The following is a 20,985-nucleotide window of genomic DNA, read 5'->3' as shown; positions in this document are numbered from 1 at the left end:
TCTAATTCTTTCCGTGCCTAATGCAATTTGTTAGCCATTATTAATCCAATAGAAAATATCACTAAAACACCTGCTTTGATTTCTCTGCCTGTCTCTCTGCACGTAGTACGGCTCGCAGGAAGGTACCGTGCAGCAACATGCAACAGCTTCGCACTGCACCTCTACCTTGAGTACACCCTGATGTGCCACCATCTGTCCCACACCACACACCTGTTTGTCTCCCATTGCCAGGAGCAATGGCACAGATGTACCTCCACGTTCCAGTGGTCAACTGTGTTGGCCAAAATCCCCCTTCTGTGACCTCACCCTGTGCTAAGAAAAAATTGCCCCATCACAGCAGAGCATTGCCCTATTCCCTACCTTGGAAAGCTGAAAGCAGGACAAGAGGATTTTACAGCTATCGTAAATCAGAGCTGCTGTGGGTTTGTTTGTTAGCAGCGATGGGGAAGACAACAGAACAGCAGCTCAAGAACAAGAGCAGCACTGCTTGGGAGCAGACAACCCAGGACCCGTTACGTAGCACACCGCATACACAAAAGCATTGCTTTAGGGGTAAGAAAAATGGTATTACCAACCTGCTTCGTAGACGTCGGGAGCAACGTGGTCTGAACTTGCAGCCCAGTGTTGGTAGGACAGCACTCCTATGTCAATGCAGAGCGCATGCCGGTGCTCTTGGCCAACACTCACTGACGAGTGCAGCGATGTCCCCGTCCTGGAGCTCTCACAACTGAAAGTGTGACTTCTCCAATGCCAGTTCGGGGCTGGAGGAGTGTAGGGTTGCAATCCCGGTGCCTCTGTTGATAACAGCACACTAATCTGAGATCAGATTCGGGCCCGGAGATGGGGGGAGAAGCCCCTTCCTCTCTCCCCTTGCTGGGTTCGGGTGTGATGTCAGCTGCCCACAGCCACTCTGCTCAGCATTGCTTTTTGCTGAAGGGAAAAAGAAAAACACAAGCCTCAAAGAATCGAGCCCCTTCCTCCTTTGTGTAAGTGCAGGAAAAAAAAAAAGCCATCTATATAGTGTTACAGGATTAGCATTAACAGTGCGAGGCTTAAAGCACCTTTCAAAGGCAGCGCCCCAAGGCTTCAATGCAGTTACTTTTCCATCCAAGACTTGTTCTAGTTTCTGCATCTCGACTTACCTCTGCTGTGAGAGGTGGGAGAGGAAAGCCTTACCCAGCAATACACGCTTTGCCATGTCTGCTGGAGACCACATCCTGCTGCTCCCATTCTCATTCACCGTGCAGGGACAGAGTTGGGTTTTACTGGGGCTGATGGGGGAATGTCAGCAAGGGACTGTGGGGGGCCTTAGCACTGCTATCCCCACACAGCCAGGATCCATGTGGGGCTGCACAGCTGATGGGGCACACAGTCAGATTTGCTTTGGATTCCCCCCCTCGCTACCTTTAGGAGGGCAGGGGGCTTTTAAGTCTCTGCTATCCCCATGGAAGGCTCTCATCCTGCAGCTCCATGCACCCCAACTCTCCCCTCCCATTTCTAGAGTTAGCAGCAGAGGAAAAAAAATCAATCGACTCTTCTCATTCTGTTTGTAAGACAGAGAAAACTGGTGAAAACAAGTTTCCCTCTGCTCCTCCTGCAGCTTAATATTCCGGTCCTGTACTACAGGGCAAGTCTACACTGATTAAGTTTGATGAGGTTTCACTGCCTCTTTGGGGAAGACTTTCTCTTCTAAGCTATTTTCTTTTGCCAGGGGATGCGCCCATCCTGCAGAGCGGAGCGCATCGGAGCAGAGCAAACCACCCTTTATTTATTTCCAAGAGAACACTTTCTTCTCACGTTCAGCCTCCAGAAAAGCAAGTACTGAAGGATGAGACGGCCTCGCTGCATTCTCCTTTTGCAGAACTCTGCCCAGCCCAAGGACAAAGAGTGTGCAAAGGTTTGTTCCAGGACGCCATGGACTTGGCCCCTGCACTCTACCCAAAGGTGCACGTTGTGGGTGAGATGGGAGGGAAAGGTTTTTGCTTCAGGAAACAACAAAGTTCGAAGCTGAGGACGCATTTTGTGCAAAAACTTAAACAGGTTTATTGAATTGATCCAAACCAATGACCTAAGTGGCCTGAATTCCACCTCCAAGTCTGCGAGCAAACCAAAGGCAAATTGTCGGCGCGCGAAGTATAATCCCCATGAGAGAAACCAGCATAAAAACGGATATAGACTTACAGTTTTCCCTTCTTCTTTAGAATTACATACGGATGCATAATTAATAGGGTGCGAGAATAGACCTTCATGTTTAAATCATGTTTGAAGTTTCCAGTAAGTGTAGAACAGCAATCACAGCAGTGGAGGCCTGAGATGGCTGCGGCCGCCCCAGTGTCGCTCTGGGGACGGCGTCTGCCCGCTGCCTACAAAGGCTCCACGAGCACCGAGGTTGGCACAGCTGCCAGGAATACATATTTTAGCCTCCGGGCTGCTTTCAGCACATGGTTTGCATTTTCCAATCTGCACACACGAACGGCACCTACAGAATCTCATTTCCAAGCAGAAAAAAGGCAAGCGGCGGAGACAGAGTGATTGCAGAGCGCAGCAGGCGATGGCCAACCAAGAGTCGATCCCAAAAGCACCGCACAGGTCTGAGTGCATGGACTCCAAGCTGCCCCGAGCTCTGGGGACCACACGGTGCCACCAGCCACTAGGATGCATGGGAGCCCCACTAACCACAGTGGCACATCGCAGTGAGGGGGGATGGCCACCTTGCCATGCATATTCATAGCATCGCCGGCTAAGCAGCACGCTTGTTACATCTGGTCAAAGCATGGATATTCAATGAGGACGTCTCCAAAAGAAAAACCAATGGCGCAGCATCTCGTCTCAACACGTGGAGCCGTGCAGAACTTTGGTATATAGCTGTTACCCAATTCCGTACGAACCAGGTGCTTCTTGCACTGTGCAGACTGCCCACGGCAGGTTTTTATGCATGAACAACAAAACAGTTCTTGTCAAAAGTAGCACTCCGAGAAAAGAACACAAGAGCTAGAGAAGCTGGCAAGCCTGTATTTTGTTTCCTCAAAGGAATGGGGCAGAACTGGGGATCTGTCACTAAAGCAGATGTGTGCCATCCAAGCTGGGACGCAGCACCTCGTGGCACTGCATGGACTGACATGGAACCTCCTCAGGACACTCTCAGTGCCCACTGCCAGCCCCAGGATCTCTCTTGTTCAAAGCCCTCCCGCTCTCCCCAAGCCGCCTGGTAAGCACTAACGTTGCCCAAACACAAACCCCTTCCCCAGCAGGTATTACAACAGGAAAGCAATCCAGTTTGGGACATCTTGGCGTGTTGCTTGCGTGCCACTCCACCCTACTTTTCCAAGTCTATCATGTAGATTTGTCAGCCATTCCTGGCTTTTGGATGTGGCTCTTTCTCCTTGGGAAGCCAAGCGATGCTTTTGGTTTTCACCCAGTGCATGCTCTGCTGCTGCCTGAACAGCCTGGGAACAACATCCAGGAACAACCTTCCCCAACGAGATGGCAAGGCACACATTCATACTGAGGAGCCAGTCTGGGTGTTGATGCCAAACCCCCGGTGATACACGGCGCGTGTCCACATCACAAGCAACAAGTGATCCTCTTTGTTCATCTTCCAGTTCCCACCAATTCCACCATAAATAAAGCCATTATTTACTGGCAGCTCCCAGCCAGCACGGCAGCACTGCTCCCTGTGTGGATGGGGGTAATTCTTAGTAGGGAAACAAACCTACAAACGCATAGCTGGGTCTTCTTCAATATCCCCTTTAGTTCTTTAATGGACTTTGTTTATTTCCCTCTCTGCAACTGAGACATTTAATTGTGCTGAGCAAGCTGGTCAGTAATTACAGCATCTCACTAATACCAGTTACAACGCCATAAATATATCCATGTAGGCAATTACTGCTCTGTAGAATTAGATCAGAGATTCTTTTGCATCCGCACTGGTTGCCTAATTCGGACAACGCGGCGACCGATGGATGATGTACTTAAACAGGAGGTCAAAGGGAGAAATAGGCTTCTAATATTAAACAACCATATCTTCATAAAACTTTGTTTTATAACAAAATATCTTATTAAACACAACTTTTCCGATGCATATCTATGTATATATCATACAGAAGTGTTGGCTTAAGAGTTCCGCTATAAGGCAGCAAAACGCCTTTCGCTGCCCAAATGGAAAATACATCTTCAGTAAAGCTCTAGCTTATAAAAGCATCACCTTATGGTACACTGCCACCATCTCCCTGCTCGTGCTTTACGGGTACTGAGGCCCTGCAGCTGTGGTTGTAGTCTCTACTCTACCCTATGGTGACTCCTGCTCTGTTTACTATTGCTCGTCTCGATGGTGCCAGGAGATGGATGGTTTTTTTGGCAGGGAGATGAGGCAGAAATAATGACCTTGTCTTAAAGTCCTGCCCTTTTTAATCCTTACTGTGGATGCGGAACTAATCCCCTCTCAACGGTCCCTACAACCCGAACCTGAAGATCACGAGATAATACTTTGTCCCCCTCCCCATCCTACCACACCCCACGACCCAGGTAAAATATGAAGAGCAATGCACAGCTCCAAGGCTATAAAGGAGCTTGGTGGCGTGGACAAAAGCATCTCGGGGAAAAAAAGTGCATGTGGGGACAGGGAGCATTTCAAGACTACGGTCAGGAGTTCACGTGTAACCAGAGCCCTCACTGCACGGCTTCAGAAACTTTGATGCAGTTGCTTATAACAAGGTAATCTGAAAAGTCTTCAGCTTGTCAGGATGACAGAAGAACAAGGGAGGACAGAGTAAAAGCGAAACGGCTGTCTGATTTACAAGAGATATCAAGGACTGAGGGTTTCATCGCACAGGAATCTGCGCTGCATTAGAGAAGGGGGGCTAATTGAAGCAGCAGCACACAATGCCTACAAGGTGCGTGTGGGGGGAGGGGGATCTAGAGAACACCCGCTTTACAATACATGTGGGCATAGGTGCTTTTGGACCTGATGTCTAAGAAACCGATCCGAGTGAACACATTCTGCTAGCATGGACCCTAAATGGAGACCCTGCAGCCAGGGGTCCCTGGGGAAAGTGCCAGGTTTCATTTCTGGTGCAACAACAACAACAAACAAAATTCAACTCAAGTCTTGCTCCCTCCCAGGAGAACAATTTCAGCCATTCCACTCTCGGGACACAGCGGTACAAGGTTAAGTGCTCATTGGAAGACCTTTCGGCATCGCAGGGATGTTTCCTAACCAATGGGGGAACACACTCCTCACCACATCACCAACCCACTACCCCAGAACCCCCTCCAACACAATGCCAGCCCACAATTCCTTTCCCAAATTACAGGGCCAGGCTTGCTTTGCCCGCAGGCTGACAGTGCTACAGGCACGTGTTTCTAAAAGAAATCCTTTCTCTCTCATAGCATCCCTGTCTTTCCCTCATCCTGTGCGCTCACACCAACCCGCGGAGCTAAGCGGACGCGCTGAACGCTGAATACCTGAGCTCTGATTCAAAGTGAACATTGTTTCAGATCTTTTCCAGTGAGCTTGAGTGTGACAAAAGGCTACGAGACAGCACCCAGATGGAAAACCAAGCTCGCTCAAACTGCAGCTGGACAGCTGGGGTGCTCTGGTGGTGCCAAAAAACCCACGTTTCTTAGAGAAAGAAAAATAAACAGGTCGAATTCTGCACCAAGCTATCTTCTCCCTTAAGGGCCCTCACATTCTTCAGCTTCAACAACTGACCAAATCACGAGTATACCGGAGCATCAAAGAAAACATGGGGGTATTGCACACACGGAAACACACGCACTGAAGTCAGTTGTCACCTCAAGGTCACCTGCAGTGGGTGGTGGGCATGGTTCTGTCATCAGGGCGCTCTCTCCGGGCTAAGCCATTACCTGCTATAGAAACACAACCAAACCTCAACCGACCGACCGAAACAAAAACCTTGCAAAAACTCCTTAAATGCATGTGTGTGGGTGTGTGGGGTGTGTAGGTCGAGAGAGGCTACTTCATCCTGGGCTCCACATAGATTTTATCTCCATCCCGAATGCCATAGGAATGCAGTGCTCGTGAGCTGTACTTCATCTCCTCGGGGCCGAAGGGGGTTTCCTGGTCCAAGTAGAAGAGCAGCATGTTGCTGGTTGACAGCTGCACCACAGTTTTTAAGTGCTTCTTCAGTTCTGCCACAGTCTGATCGAGACGGATCGACATCTCCTCCACTTTGTCCTGGAAGTGAACCTCCACCTTCACACTGCTCTGCGGCCGAAGATCCACGACTGCCAAGGGCTCCAGCTTCCCATACTTTGTGATCAGCTCGTGGTACCTGCAGATAAAACAAGCCCAGAGTTACAGTGCAGCCCCTCAGATGGCCATTGTACTCCTCAGAAGTTGCTGTTTCACTTTGGTTGCAGCCATCCAAGGACACTATTAGTTTGTGAAGCACCGTTGAACATCTGCAGCGACTACAGAAACAACTCAGGCTTCCTCCTCCATTTTCCACATCTCTGGTACTTTAGGGAGCTGTGTTTTTTCTCGTACGAGGCAACATTCACCCTTGATTTGAGTCAGACAACCTAAACAGACATCCATCAGGAATACATCGGGATTGGTAGGAGTCTGCTTTCTGCTCTGCTAGCCTGACACTTCACACAGCACACACCATTCCTCTCCAGCGCAGCACTGAACACGTGCAAATACGACCCAGAAAGCCCATCACTCCAGTCTCTGTTTCACAGTGTCCAGATGCACTGCAGCACCAACACGAACCCTCTCAAGACACAGGAGTTTTGCTAGCAGGCCTGCAGTGGCTTTGACACAAGTCCCACTGACACTTTCCCCTTGGAGGTGAGTTCTCCAGCCTTCCTACCCGAGGTCCAGCTCAGGGAACCATGCAAAGCCCATCTCACAACCCCCCCACGTAGCATTCAGCTGGTATTGCTCCCACTGGGAATGCAGCACCCCCCCCTTTGCCTGGCTGGGAAAGGGGCAAAAAGGCAGCACAGCACATAATGCAATTGAAATGACAAAGGCTGAGAGCCGAAGAGAAAAGGTAACGTTTCAGAGGCCCTACACTGTGTGCAGCACAGAAAGCTCTTTTTGTTCCCCACCTGAGCCCAGGCCGAATGTGATCGGTGCTGTGTCACTGCTCCTGTCAAGAGATGACGGGTCCTGGCAGGACGACGACCCCTGGGAGTCCAGCTTAGGGCAGGAACGTTCCTAGAGAACAGCAGCCCCTCTGTCTGAAGGGAAATGAGGTAAGGGCCTCCAGGCACTAGGATTTCCCTTGTCTCACAGACAAAATGGGCCTTCACTGGGGCTGAGTGTCCAAATGCAGGCTGGTGCCCTGCTCTCACAGTCACCTGGCTGATACCATCGGGCTGCTTTAGAAAAGCCATTAATGCTGGGAGGAGAAGATGTGCTCCCCATGCTTTACCTGCTGGGTTATAGCTGCAGCAAGCACAAGTGCTACACCATGTGTAGATAGTGAGGAAATCCTCACCGTGCTGAGTCCACAGGCTGGTGGTATACAGAGTACAATAAGAAGGACAAAGCTCCAGCAGCCTGAGAGGGAGAAGTAGCTCAAACGGGCTAGGATTACCCATATGCACGTTGTGAATATATAAGGTTGCCTTTCATTTCCTTGCATCAAGAGAAGGCAGAACAAGCTTTGCAGCATGTTCCTCATACACTAACTGCAGCCTGGACTGAAAGTTGGGAGTCTGAAAGACTGGATCCCCTCTGATCGATAGGGACAAAGGCACAATGGATGTTTGGTACCCTGGTAATTGGCACCCTGGAGACTCACATAATCGCCCCTTGCAGCCTGGCAGGCGCTGGCTGCCAGAGCAGAGGATGCTGGAGAAAAGAGCCTGGCTACAAATGCCTGTGATATTCTGCAGATAAACAGTGGACCAGAGCAGAGGACTCATTAAAAACCCACAGACACAACAACGTCACTCCAGAAGCCAGCCAATATTGGATTGTACACTCAGCACTCCTTTCTAACTCGCGTCATCCACAGAGAGAGATTATTTCTGTCCATTTCACTCCTTTTCCGATCCTTTCGAGCTGCAGCTCGAGAGGAAGAACAACACAAATGGGGAGGTTTAATGGGACAGAACTCATTGCTTGTTTATTGCACGCTGTGCCTTGACAGTCTAGAGGGGGGGCTGCTTGCACTGGTGCATTTTCCATGCATTGCTGTTGTCTCCCTCCACTCGAGGCTGCACTGCAATGCAGATGCTGTACCCCCTGCAACAACATGCGTGTGTCCTGATTTGATTCTGATTACAAACTGCCTTCAGAGAGACCACACCAGATCTGGAGCAAAGGGGAGGAAGCTCCAGCATACAGCTCCGTACACAAAATGCCTCTGCAAAGAATGGCAGCTCTCTGGGCTGCCGGGGCTGCTGTGCTCAGATCCAGGATCTGAACCCAGGCACGAGGGATGCTCTCAGCCATCTGCAGCCTCATTACAAAATACACTGTAGTGGAACAGCTCCTCCAGAACAGAATAACCCCCTTCAGTGGCTGCACAAGTCTCTTGGATACGCTGCACAGATGAAGGGACACAGACAATGAGCCCATTGACTGAGAAAAGGACACTAACGGTGTTTAAAGGTTAAGGAACTGAAGGCAGATTTCTGCAGTATCCTACTGCAGTGGCATACAGTTAGCATGCCGGTCAAGATAAGCCCAGCCTCGCCAGACAGGCGAGATATTAGTAACTTCTTACATGGCCAGAATGTGCTTCATGAGCTCCTGGTGCCATTTGCTGAGCTAACTCCTCCACAGCACATTGCTCTCAGACACACAAGGCTCCCGTCACTGCAATGCCTACAGACACAAATCCAGAACAACAAGCAGGAACAACATCAGAGCCTGCCAGCTATCTGTCTTCCCTCTGCCACCCAAACCCTTCCTTCTGAGCTCAGGGCAGCACATCTGTTTCAGTACAACCAAAGGGCTGCTCAAACTTCACCTTCCCTCTTCAGTTTGTACCTGAAAAACCACTCCCAGCCCAAAGGCCTTCTTTGCCTTCTCCCAGCTGCCTTCTCCAGGCAGCCCGAGCCTGTTTGCCATTGCATCTGCTCACCCTGCTCTTCCTTCTGGAGCCACAAACACCGAGACCTACAACAGTTTTCATTAAAGTAAGATGTTACTGAGCAAAATCCATTCTAGGAGCAGAACCACCAGTCCCCTCCGACCTCCTCCTTCCTTTCCTCCCCATTTTCTGCCATCCCTTCCAACATTTGTTTCAATTTTCCTGCTCAGAGAGTTCCTTAAATTACAAGACAGGAGTTGTCCTCAGTCTCATCTCCCTGACTACACTGGTGCCCTTTGCCTCTGAACTGACTCCAGCGTGCCTTTAGCAAATACCAGCATCGCTGGGCTCATCAGTATTTGTACAAACCATCCTGCCCTCAATTCCCCGTTCCAACCTGCTGATGTCCTCGCTGTACTGGCAGGCCATACACACACAGCTCTTCCAAGAAACAAGAGGCAGTTTCACCTGCGAGTTAATCTAAGGGAAACACTGACTGACCAGAGCAAACACCGACCAGATGCTGTTCACATCTTTGCCATCTCTATACATTTCAATTCCTCACTTTGTCTCTATCTCTATCTGCCCCCCATCCAGCTCTCACACACAGCCACTCTTGTCTTCTTTCCTGTAAAGAAAGAGCTCTGAAGCTTCGCTGTTTGGAAAGCTCATGAGAGTCATGGGCCACAAGGCACAGTTGTGCAGTGGCTGGGCACTCCACGATCCTTCCTCAGCCCATTAAGAAGCAGTAAGTGGATACCGGTGTAAACAACACACAGACTGAGCAACATCTGTCGAAGTTCATTAGTTTACTAAGATTAACAGGTCACTGGGCATACTTTTTGGCAAGGAAAAACCATCAAACTTGCCATTTGCAAGCTTCAAAGTGAGGAGACAGCTTCCCATCACCAGGCTCGTTCCACACACCAGATGGCCAAGAGAATTAGATGCCCTGGCCTGGCACCAATAAGCATGGTCTGAACTGACTTCTGGGGACTCCCAAGCACAGGTAGATTATGAAGCCAGCCCTGGGAGTCCAGGAAGCAATGAAGACCATGAACTTCACAGTCACGTTGTTTAACAGCACTTGACACGGACACTTGAAGACCACATTTCACTCAGGAGTGATTCTGCAAGTCATCAGACAACACTGCAATGTAACAGCATCAGCTCACACAGAACGAAGGTGGCAGGACAGGAGAGAGGCGAGGAATGTGTTTTTCATGGACTGGCTGGCCCAGATTTCCCACGTAACATCAGCTCTTTGTTTGCCTTCACTTTGGCCTCACTGCCTTTTCACTCCCAGTTCTCCATTCCAAGACAAAGGCTTCATACCTGAATGGGACTTCCTCCTCTGGGAACTCCATGTAATACCGGATGAAGAATCGCTCTGAGTCCTCTCGCTCCCCATCACCAACAATGCTCCCGTTGAGCTTGATGATAGATGGCAACCTGCTTGCAGACACCAGGAAGCACAGTCAGCGAGCAAAGAAACCCAAATAAGGGTCACCAACAAGAGTTGCCCCCAAAAGCTACATGCCATAATGTTACCACCAGGAGACTGCTGCCCCCAGGAGAAAGTCCATGCAGTTTCCAAGTGCATTAAGAACTAAACAGTCCCATTCACCACCTGCATGCATTGCTGAAAACATGCTGAAAACATTCTTGGGAACGTAAAGAAGTTAAGATTACAAGTTTCTATTCCTCTCTTTCCCAAACAGCAAAAATAAAACCCCCAAAAATCCAACAACAAACCCTCCAGTCTTTCAGAGCAGTGAATTCATACAGAGCTCCATCTCCAAGCAGCCTCATCCTCCAATTAGCAGCTCCCAGCCACTCACTGTCATGTAACAAGTCTGCACGGCAGAGCCAAACAACACACCTGGCTATTAGCAGCTTCCTGCGCTCCTCAGTGGTGTAGGACTGCAGCAAAGGGATTCCCAGCAATTTCACTTCCTCGAGCTTGGGAAAAGAATTTAACTTGTCAATGTCTTCCCAGCAATGCAGACCTGCTCAGAAGAGAAGATTTGCTTACACACACACAGATAATACGTAATGTATCCAAGACTATCCAACATAGGCAAACAATGTATGTGACAGGCAAGTGTCTACTGAAGTTTGTCTGCAAGTCAGCCTCTTGCTCATGACACACTAAAAACACCTCTTTCATTTGTTTGCAAGACAGAGTAGTTTTAATTCTCCCATGCTGTTGTATCAGTCTGGAAAGATGCTCTATACAGGTGATTCAGGAGCTTAGCTTTTACAGTGGTGTCTGCCTTGCCATTCTTTCTAACCCCCTCCTTGGGACTTCTGGACTCTGTTCAACTACCAGTTCACAAGCCACAAAAATGCAACACAGAATCCCAAGATCTTAAATACCTGGAATCAAAATCGCCAGTTCTTATCAAAGGAGCACTTGCTCCTCAGTGAGCAGGCTTTGCTTCCTTTCCTTAGGTTTAAGCCTTTCTTATGTGGATTCTTTGAGCTCACACTGCAAAGCATGTTAACCAAGTGCCTTCCACCCAGGCTTAAGACTTAGCTATTGCTCACACAGCCTTTAAGGCCATAGAGAACAAAAGATGATGATGCATTAAGTACTTCTGCAGCTGAATGTGTGCTGTCTCATCAGTGCGTCACAGCCCTCCCAGCCTGCCCTGCAGCCTCCTCTCCACCTCCCAGTACTCCAGTTTCCTTTCTGGAGCAGGAGCTGAAGAATCCCAGGGGCTGAAGTGTGAAACAGCCTCAAGCAAAACTCGTGGTGTTCTTCTGATATCCGAGGACAGGTGACAGGTAGCTTTGGCTGGTGTACACTTGACCCTTACACTCCACACACCTACACACCTGTGCTTGTTCCAGACAAGATAAAACACAGAGATGGAAAGGCAAATGGGACTCTTTCATCCTCTCTGCTGTCAGACACTTATTTATCCTTCCTCAGAATTGCCCGAGGCAGGGACAGGAAATGGAAGGAAACTGCTAACAAAAACAGCCCTCTGCCAGCTCACTTGGAGTAACTGCCCGTCCACTTTGCTCTGACTCATCACCTGGGTAATGACTGACTATAAAAAGGTAAAGCCAACAGAAATAAGCAAGTGCGCTTCCTGCTCATTTTCCCTCCCTAACACTGCATTCCTTGGGTCAGTGTGCTTCAGGTTATCTGGCAGGACAGACCGGGCCAAAGGTAAGTGGCTATTTTCATCTCTGCCACAGCACCAGAACCATCCAGAAGATTTAGACTCCTGCTGTTTTCAGCTGCCTTCTCTCACTCTTTGCAGGACGCAGCTTACTGCTAATGGAGCCTAGGAAGCAACCAACCCTCAGGCTTAAGTTTCAAGCAGCTCCAAGTGCGTTTTTCACCTTCTCAGAAGGAAACATTCTGATCAACTGCCACTTCAGGGCGCTCACCTGACTTGTGCAAATTGATGGATCTCAAGTTGGGGAACAGCCTTGCAAGGGAATCTTCCGTCTCTTCGATGGTGGTGAGGTTGTTGTTAGCCAGAATAAGTGTGTCCAGAGATGGAAACATAATTCCCAGTTTTCGAATTTCAGTCCAGTCTTGCAGATTATTGTCAGTTATGTGGAGTAATTTGAGAGACTGACAGCAAACTGGAGAACAAGACACTGTTTCGTAGTCGTTAAGGCACAGGAAGAGCTCCTCCAAGCTGCAAGGGGAAGAAAGATCACGCCATCATCTTAACATACCTTGTGAAATGATGAGCACCTGGGGTGTCTAATGGAGTGTTTCAATTGCTCTGCTCTGCTCCCATTTGTAGGCTACACCCACAGCTCTACATGGGTCCCTAAACACTTTAAGCTGCACAACTTGTCTAACAGCATTTGGGGTGGTGATCCACATTTGTGCCTGATGAGCCACCAGCCCAGCTCCAGTGGTGATTGGTACTTGCTCTCAGTGCTTAACACTTAATTTAATGGGCTGCTTTTATTCAATACATATGATGCTTCACCTCACCGGCTCTGCCAAAGTCTCCTATTCAAGAAACGAGGTCTCACTAAGTTTTCAGACAGGTACATTCACTCCTCTGATTCCTGTTACACACACACACTGGTCACAGGGGATATACTGCTGCCATCAACTGTGCAGGGAGGAATCTGGTATCAAACTGAGGACATCCGGGGAAACTGAATGCCACTGCCAAGATGGACCACGGCCAAGCCACAGAAATCAGCACATTTGCACAGAAAAGCAGGATGAAATATTAGTTGACTAGTGGCCAGACCCTCAGATTTACATCCCATTCAAAAGCCATTAGCGCAGGTATGCACTGCACCATTCATCCTGCACTGAGTCACCTCCTGCATTGTCGGGATCATTACCCATCTCTCAGCGCCAGTATCTGGATGTGGAAGAGCAGCCTTGGTGGGCTCTGCAGCACTGCACAAGCTCAGCTTTGAAGCTCTTGTCAAGCCTTCACTTAACCAGCTCCCAAGCTCTCAAAGAAGAAATTCCATATTCCTCTACTTATCACATCCAATTCCTCACACCCCACTCATCCCTCACATTAGTTATTAGAAAAGCCTTGAGCTGCGTGCAGTGAGTCCCCCCTTTCTCTGCCCACCTCCCTTTGCTTACTCAGGTAACTCCTGCAGGATTGTATGGACTGTTTCCCAGGAAGCTTTGCTGTTGTTGAGCACAAGTTTGCGGACGCCGGCAAAGGATCCAGCACACCTCCTCTCTAGAACGGACAAACTGAGGGGATTGGAACTCAAGTTTAGAAACTCCAAGTGGGGAACGTTGGAGACAATTTTACTGACCTAAGTGAGGAGGGAAGAAGAAAACAAGAAGAGAAAGAAAGATGTGGATCAGGCAGTCATCAGACCTCGTGTAATAATAACACCTCCAGGCAGTTATCAGACCTCGTGTAATAATAACACCTCCTGAGTTCCTGCCATCACCAACCACTCGCTCAGCTTCCCACTGCTCCCCAATAGCCACAGATTTTACTGTTTTGCCAGAAGCTCAGTGAATTCCGTATTTGATTCCATTACTCTGCATGCAACAGCTCTGCTACAATCGATCCAAACACTGGGTAACTCTCTGCTTGGGGCTCCTTGCTTTCTCTGTGTGTATCGGGTGCTGCACGGTAGCAGAGAGGTGGGGAAGAAAGATGCAGAATGAAGAAGGAAAAACAAAGGCAATAGGGTACAGCTCTGGAGTGCAGCATACATAGTGGATCATGGGATCAGGGTAGGTGCTGACCTGAATGCTGCCAATACACAGAAAGATACGGGGAAAGGTTATTAAAGTGGTCAATTTGTGGTCACCTAAAAATGATGAAGTGAACAGAACAGCCAGGCAGCATCCATTTGTAAAGAACACATCACGTCAATCTAATTTGCCTCTCCGACTGAGTAACTGAGTCAGTGACAAGTCGCATAATGGAATGTCAGCCTCCGAGGCCATCTGCATTCTGCTCACATCAGCAAGCACAGGGCTTTGAACAGCCCCTGGAATACTGCTCTAAGTTACGAGTTCAGTACAAAACCAGCAGACACCATGAGGGCTGATGAAGCCTCAGCTCAGGTGATGTCACACTTCAGGCACTACCAGCTTTAAGAATGAAACAGTCAAACTGAAAGGACATCGAAGCAACAAAACCAAGATGGGATTGAGAACAAAAAAGGGCCTGCAATGAAAAGTAGGAGTAACTGGATTTTTTCTATATTATCCAAAAGGTGGAAAAGTAGACAGGAAAGCTCCTGATGTGGGTAGAAAAGGCTGTCACAAAGGGAGCAGCAGCAAATGCTCCTCCATGCCTGCACCAGCAATTGCCTTAACTTGCAGCATGACAGACTTGCATGACGTGGTTTAGATTAAGAGGTTATTAGCTAGCTGGGCATCTGGAATCCCCATCTCTGGGGGGTTTGTAAGGGCTGATTAGATATTTATCTGCTGGAAACAGGCTAAGAAAACTTAATCCTGTCTTAGAGGAAGAGGCCAAAGTAGAAGGAAAACCTTTCATTTCCTGCTTTCCTGTGGTTCACACAGAGGCCAGCAAATGGTGCTGTCCAGGGGCAGCCTAAGCAGATGAAAGGACAGTGTGTGAGGCATGCAGCTTGTGTGACACGTGGGTGTGTAGCAGCCCCAGCTGCTCAAAGTCTGACAGGGAGGAGAACTGGGAGCAGGGAAGCAGCTCATTGCTGTGGGGTTCTTGTGGGTCACAGGACAGCAAGGCCCTAACCCTAACCCAGCTCAAAACAGGGATGGCCTTCAGTATAAAATCATCTTTCCTGGCTCTGATCTCAACAGACAAGACTGGGCTCTCTCTCCTCCCCACCTTTTAGGTCAGTAAGGAAGTAACAGGAACAAGGGAACCTATCACCAGTTCTGGCAACTCCAGTGCCAGAGCAGCAGCACTTCTGCACACACTGGCTCTGCTACCTGTTCAAAGATACAGGAGTTTAATGTGATAGAAACAGAATAGCTTTACATTGCTCGTCCTTTGTATTTGAACACTAAACAAGGAGTTAAAAGCAGAGCATAAACCGGTGAGGAACAACAACAGACTGCAATTATTTTACTCATGTTACACTGCATTTTTCTAGCATATTTCAGCCAAGCACTTCAGAGCATTTTACAGCAGCATTCAGTGCTAATTAACGAGGCTTCAAAAGTGTCCTTTGATGCAGATGTTATTAAACCTGTTTTGCAGATGCCAAAACAAAAGAGGGGAGAAAAGAAATACCTTGCCTAGCATTACAGATTTGGTAGCAAAGCTGGGAATTAACTCCCGCTCCTCAGACCTCCTCTGCTCTTACTGTTGAAAAACCACATTGCTCATTAACCTCTTGACTTCTGAAATGCCAGTTCCAGTGCTTTGCACAATAAAAAATACATATATTTGTCACCCACGGGCCGAGATCATAAGTCAAGAAGAAAATGGAGTCAAGTGCCCGAATGGATTAAATTTATCACGTTTATGGCTGTCGAGCTGTCAAACTAAATAAGCATCATCTTCAAAAATGAGTAAGAACTCACAAAGCAAACAGAAATTTATCTCCTTCGAATGAATGAAGCGCTCTTATAACCCGTGATGCGTTTGCATTCATCACAGTAGCCACCAAGGCCATTCAGAGGGACGCACGCACCACCACCCTACCTCGTGCCAGTCTTCCAGCTTATTGTCAGAGAGATCAAGTTCAGAGACGTGAGCACAGAAGGCAGCGATCTCGTTCTCATCCCCTGCACAGGTTATGCCACAGCTGTTCAGCACCAGCACGCTCGGAAGGTTGAGACGATCTGTAAAGGTGAAAGAGAAGATGCCCTGCGGTCAGCACCACTTTGGTACAGACAACAACACCTCAGTCGCAGCCAACACAAAGGAGGTGTGAAATTCATCACAAGGCAATGACCTGCCTGAAGTTCCACGATTTACACATGTTTAAGGGGTACTGGGATAAGGGTGGTTCACATGACAAACGAGCAACATAAATCAAGAAGTCTTCTTGCATCTAAACACGACACATGGCACAGTATCGAAGCTCTTCAGTTTCAACATTACTTTCTGCCCACAGCACAGCAGCAAGGACGGTCCCTTGTACTTGATAGCCAGTTTTGGCTTGAACTTACACTCCTCCTCAGGCATCTGTTGCTGCAGATAGGAGACAGCACTAGCTGGAGTGTCAGCTGCACAGAGCCAGGCCCCCTTATCCTCTCATGCTCAGCCCACATGGGGCAAGGATATATTTAAACACTTCTTTTTTAAGCTCTTCCTTTTCAACAACGTGCGTGCTCCTACAACCTGGTAGAGCTTCAGCCTCTGCTCTGCCTTCTGCTTCAGTTTTACTCTCATCCCATCTCACGCAGGTAAACATTTCTCAGCTGTTTTGCAGACAAGGACTTAAAGCACTGTCACGGCCCCATTTGCTAAGGCCAAACCATGACCAACTAAAAAGCTCTGCATTGGTCACAGGAAACCTCTTTGATCCAAGAAATCCCCACTACTCAGGTAGGCATGTGCTGGAACACAAGAGAGAGGGCACTGACTGAAGATTGCATTGGGCCGGTTTTCTGTTTGTGTTAATTTTGAGTGACACGCTGTATGTTTTATCCTTAACTGACCTCAGGCCCTTTTTTTCTCCTCTGTCAAACTCAGTTACTGTACATCCCATCCAGCTCTCTTCCGTGCCTATTTTTCCCCCTTGGGGTTGGTTATGGCACAAATTGACCTGACGGAAATTTAAACGAAACTCTCAACCAAAGATGGGCAAGAGGTTATACAAAGAGGCAGCAGGTCGGTGAGATAAATGGGCATCTCAGAGTCATCTGTACAAACACAGAACCGAATGCAAACATCAGAGCTTGAGGGAAGACCAAAGGGCGTCAGATAAACCCAGTTCAAAGAGCATGAAATAGCAACACAGATTCTGCAGTGCAGAAGACCAAAGGATGTACATGAGCAGCGCAGCGCTTCAGACACACATCTGTCTTGATACTGCCTTCAGGCAGTACAGTCAGGAGCAAAGGAAAGGGATTTCTCCTGCAGTTCAACAGAAGCATGTTCAGAGATCAGCTGATGCCTTGAGACGAGAACCAAAGCAAACCACAAACCCACTTGAGGCGCTTGTCACAAAAGGAGCCTCACTGGAGGTTCCACAGCTCAGCACCTGGCTTGATATACAGTCCAGTGTGCAGTGGGTTCCCTCTGCACACGTAGGTGCATACCTCATGATACCACTGGTATGTGGAGCAACCCCAAATACAGATCAAGCCCTTTTGTATCATTCCAGCCACTAACGGAGCAGCTGATATCATTGGGCTGATCAAAAATGAGCCCCCAGAACTCAGTGCTGCACGGACCTTCATTCCAGCTCTCATCAAAAAGACTCTGATTCTGCTGTGCTGGCAGGGGAAACGCAGTTCATTTTTTACAGCAACCTTCATGCGCTCGATCTGCTTTCAGTCTCTGCTAGCCTAGTTTCTCACCTTTTAATAAGCAACGCATCATAACACAGCAGGATGTTTCTTTTTCTGGGCAATTCAGGGTAGTTCTTCATTGAACATAAGTGAGAACAACTAAGAAACTGTTCCCACCGACACACGTACCTTTCATAGGTGAGCCCTGCGGAGTTGCTGGGACGTGCACACCCATTCCAGGGCCTCGGCGATACGGGAAGTTCTCAGGGCTGTATTTCTCACAAAGAACTTGCATGAAACTCCTGCCACTGGGTTGGTCCATGCTCCTTTCTTGGACTTCTGGTTAACACAGAGAACAGAGCGTGCAATCAGTCGTCATCACCACACAACTCTTCCATTGGCTGGAGCACCAACAGTTATCCACATCCCCTGCACTGTCAGATTAAGATGTGCTTATGATTACACCTGCATGGCACAGGTCAACTCCACCCCAGGGGTGTATGCACTTCACCTGGACAGAATGAAGGAAATAAATAGCTTTTTGGGTGGGGAAAAAGGGAAGGAGGAGGAGGATCCACAGCACTCTGTAGGGAGACACTAAGCAAAGCAGCCTCCAGTTGGTTTGTTAAAATCAGGCCAATGCAATGCAGAGCCTGGAGCACAACAGTCTCAGCTAGCTGGCCTCCATTAGCAGGCACACAGCGTGTGATGAGCTACTCAGGGTGGAGAGGAAAGGGCTCTCAGGACTCTCATCTGCACTGACAGCAGAGTCTCACTCAATGCAAGGGCAAGTATCATCACTTCCCCTCTGACTCCACACAGAGCTGCAGATGTTCTGCGCTGCTTGCAGATCTGGCCTTCTAATTAGAGCACAAGTGCTGTGTCATGCCATGCTCTCAAGAACATAGGAGTCCATCACTTGGCCAGGCCAAAAAGCACGTTCTGCCAATTCCATTTTGCAGCTGTTTAATGTGTCTCAAAGATAAACATGCCCTTCATATCTAGGCAGGGCACAGGACAAACAGCACAGGAAAAAGGACTCCACAAAGCACTCATGGGCTGCTAGCTTGCCTTGAGAGATAGAAGGGTCAGCTGGAAACCCACCTGGCACAAGGGAACCATGGGGGTCAGCACACTGCTGAGCCCACAGGAATGGGCTCTCCTGTGCTGCTTTGCCCTGGCTATACTGAACATGGCATTTCCCATCATTCTGGATGACCACAACTTTGACATCACAGAAATAAGCAAGAGGATGTAAGGCTGTAAGAAACTTTGCGCGATCCACAGAGCTGACAGGTCACAAATAGAGATGCTGGAGATTAGGCTCACTTAAAAACCAAAGCACCTTCTTTAGTCCTCAGCAACTTGTGTTCACTCGCACATCCCGCCCTTTCCAGCTGCACTGACCCAATGACAGCTGTGCTCGTCACCTCTGAACCGCACACGTTTACTTTGGCAAGCCAAACAACGTCAAAGGGCAGTTATTTTCTCCACGACCCACCTTGTGAGATTTCATATTCATTACAACAACCCGTCGCACCTGTGGCACTTCTGCATCACTGCCATTACTTCAGAGCGAGGATTAACAAAGCACGCAAAGCAAACATGACGCATTTCCCATGAACGCTGTCTGCACACCAGCAGGACGGGGCGATTTGCAAGGTACACGTGTCTATGTGTTGACCTACTGATGCCCAATTACAGCGTGGGGTTGCAAACGCTTTGCTCTGTCTATGAGAGCTGCTGATGAGCGGCCTTGGTTGCACTGCTGGCTACATACAATCACAACCATTGGAAAAGCCCCACTCAAAGCATCCAATCCAGGCCCCAGGAGCAGGAACATCACCAGATGGATCCCAACAGCACGAAGAAAGGGTTGGGGGGCTCAGGAAGGACATGGGGGGCGCCTGGTAACCCCACTGACGTGCCACCCAGGGACCCGCGGCCCTCCGAGCGCCGTGCCGGCCGCTGCTCAGCCCCACGCGTGGGCCAACAGCCTGCAGGCACAGCTGCGAGCCCGGTACCGCCCCCCTTCGTGCCCCGCTCCCTTATGTCCCCACTCCCACCCCGCAGCCCCCCGGCCCAGCTCACCCAGGCCCGGCGGCCGCGTCCCGCATCGACCCGGAAACAGCTCGGTAGCAACCAAACATCACGTGACATTCCCGTCACGTGAGCGGGGGGGCCGGCCCGGTTGCCATGGAGACGGAGATGCTGTGCCCCGCGGCCTGCTCCGCCTGCTCCTCCTTCAGCGCTGGGCTGACGTCAGGCCAGCAGGGCCGGGCCTCATCCCCTTATGGTGCTCAGTGCAGCCCGGGAGCGGTGACCATAGAACGGCCGGGGCTGGATGGGACCTTAAGGATGCTCGGTGTCACCTTCCCAGCGCCCCGGGCCTGTCCTCACTCCTCATGAGCACGACTAAAGCCAAACCGCCCTGCACGGCACAGCGTTGTGCTGCAGCTCACACAGAGCCTCACGTCTGTGGACAACAACTTGTTTACATCCTAATGCATGTTATGAAAGACTCACGTCCTGCTCTAAGCTGTAACACTATGAGGAGGGCTTGGGCTGTGCCACCCCCCCAGCTCCCCTCCAGAGAGGAATTCACGCCCTGATTTCCCTTTAACACAGTAATAAAACCCAGCCCTTTGCTGTTCTTTCCTATTACCCCGTTGACACAACATTGGTTTTGCTTTGTACCCACTCAGGCCAGCAGAAATGAACACTGTAAAAAAGAACCATCTCCCCACACGCTCTGAATGGCTTATTTGGTTCTTTTTTATACATTCCAGGCAGAGCTTTGTCTCCATTCGCTTCTCCTTTCCCCGCCACTTCTCGTATCTGTTTCAGGGAGATAAAGAACTCCATTGCATTCAGAGCCTACACTCGTTTTCTTTTCCCTAACAATCCTCACTTTTTGTATTATTCCGCCCCGTTTACCTGTGCTATTTAGTTGCTAGAAGGAAGAAAGAACAGCCTTCAGCTGGCAACCTGCACCAGCAGGCTACATTTTAATTGTAAATACGCTGTAGGTGCTGCTTTCTATAGTTACAGATTACCTGGATATAACAGCTATCTGTGTGAGCCTCCCTCAGTCAG

At 49.2% G+C, this 20,985-nt stretch overlaps 1 protein-coding gene across 3 annotated transcripts; it reads right to left on the bottom strand.

Moving 5' to 3' along the window:
• Nucleotides 1–2,024: 2,024 nt before the first annotated feature.
• Nucleotides 2,025–20,070, bottom strand: TBCEL (tubulin folding cofactor E like). 3 transcript variants are annotated; one of them, XM_072354754.1, is made up of 8 exons: nt 19,981–20,070; nt 18,079–18,228; nt 16,133–16,272; nt 13,606–13,787; nt 12,420–12,676; nt 10,897–11,023; nt 10,350–10,466; nt 2,025–6,293 (listed from the first exon to the last, which is right to left on the bottom strand). In XM_072354754.1, the coding sequence occupies exons 2-8, from the start codon at nt 18,209–18,211 to the stop codon at nt 5,975–5,977; spliced, it is 1,275 nt and encodes a 424-aa protein (XP_072210855.1). In that variant the 5' UTR covers nt 18,212–18,228; nt 19,981–20,070; the 3' UTR covers nt 2,025–5,974. The 3 variants fall into 3 exon arrangements, with proteins under 3 accessions (XP_072210855.1, XP_072210857.1, XP_072210856.1); XM_072354756.1 differs by having other exon boundaries at nt 18,079–18,225; nt 19,981–20,024; XM_072354755.1 differs by lacking the exon at nt 19,981–20,070 and adding an exon at nt 19,391–19,891.
• Between the last annotated feature and the right edge of the window lie 915 nt (nt 20,071–20,985).

This window comes from Excalfactoria chinensis, chromosome 21 (genome assembly GCF_039878825.1).
Source record: "Excalfactoria chinensis isolate bCotChi1 chromosome 21, bCotChi1.hap2, whole genome shotgun sequence".
NCBI classification, from domain to species: Eukaryota; Metazoa; Chordata; class Aves; order Galliformes; family Phasianidae; genus Excalfactoria; species Excalfactoria chinensis.
The sequence above is the reverse complement of the archived record's forward strand: the minus strand, read 5'-3'. Positions and strand labels throughout refer to the sequence as shown.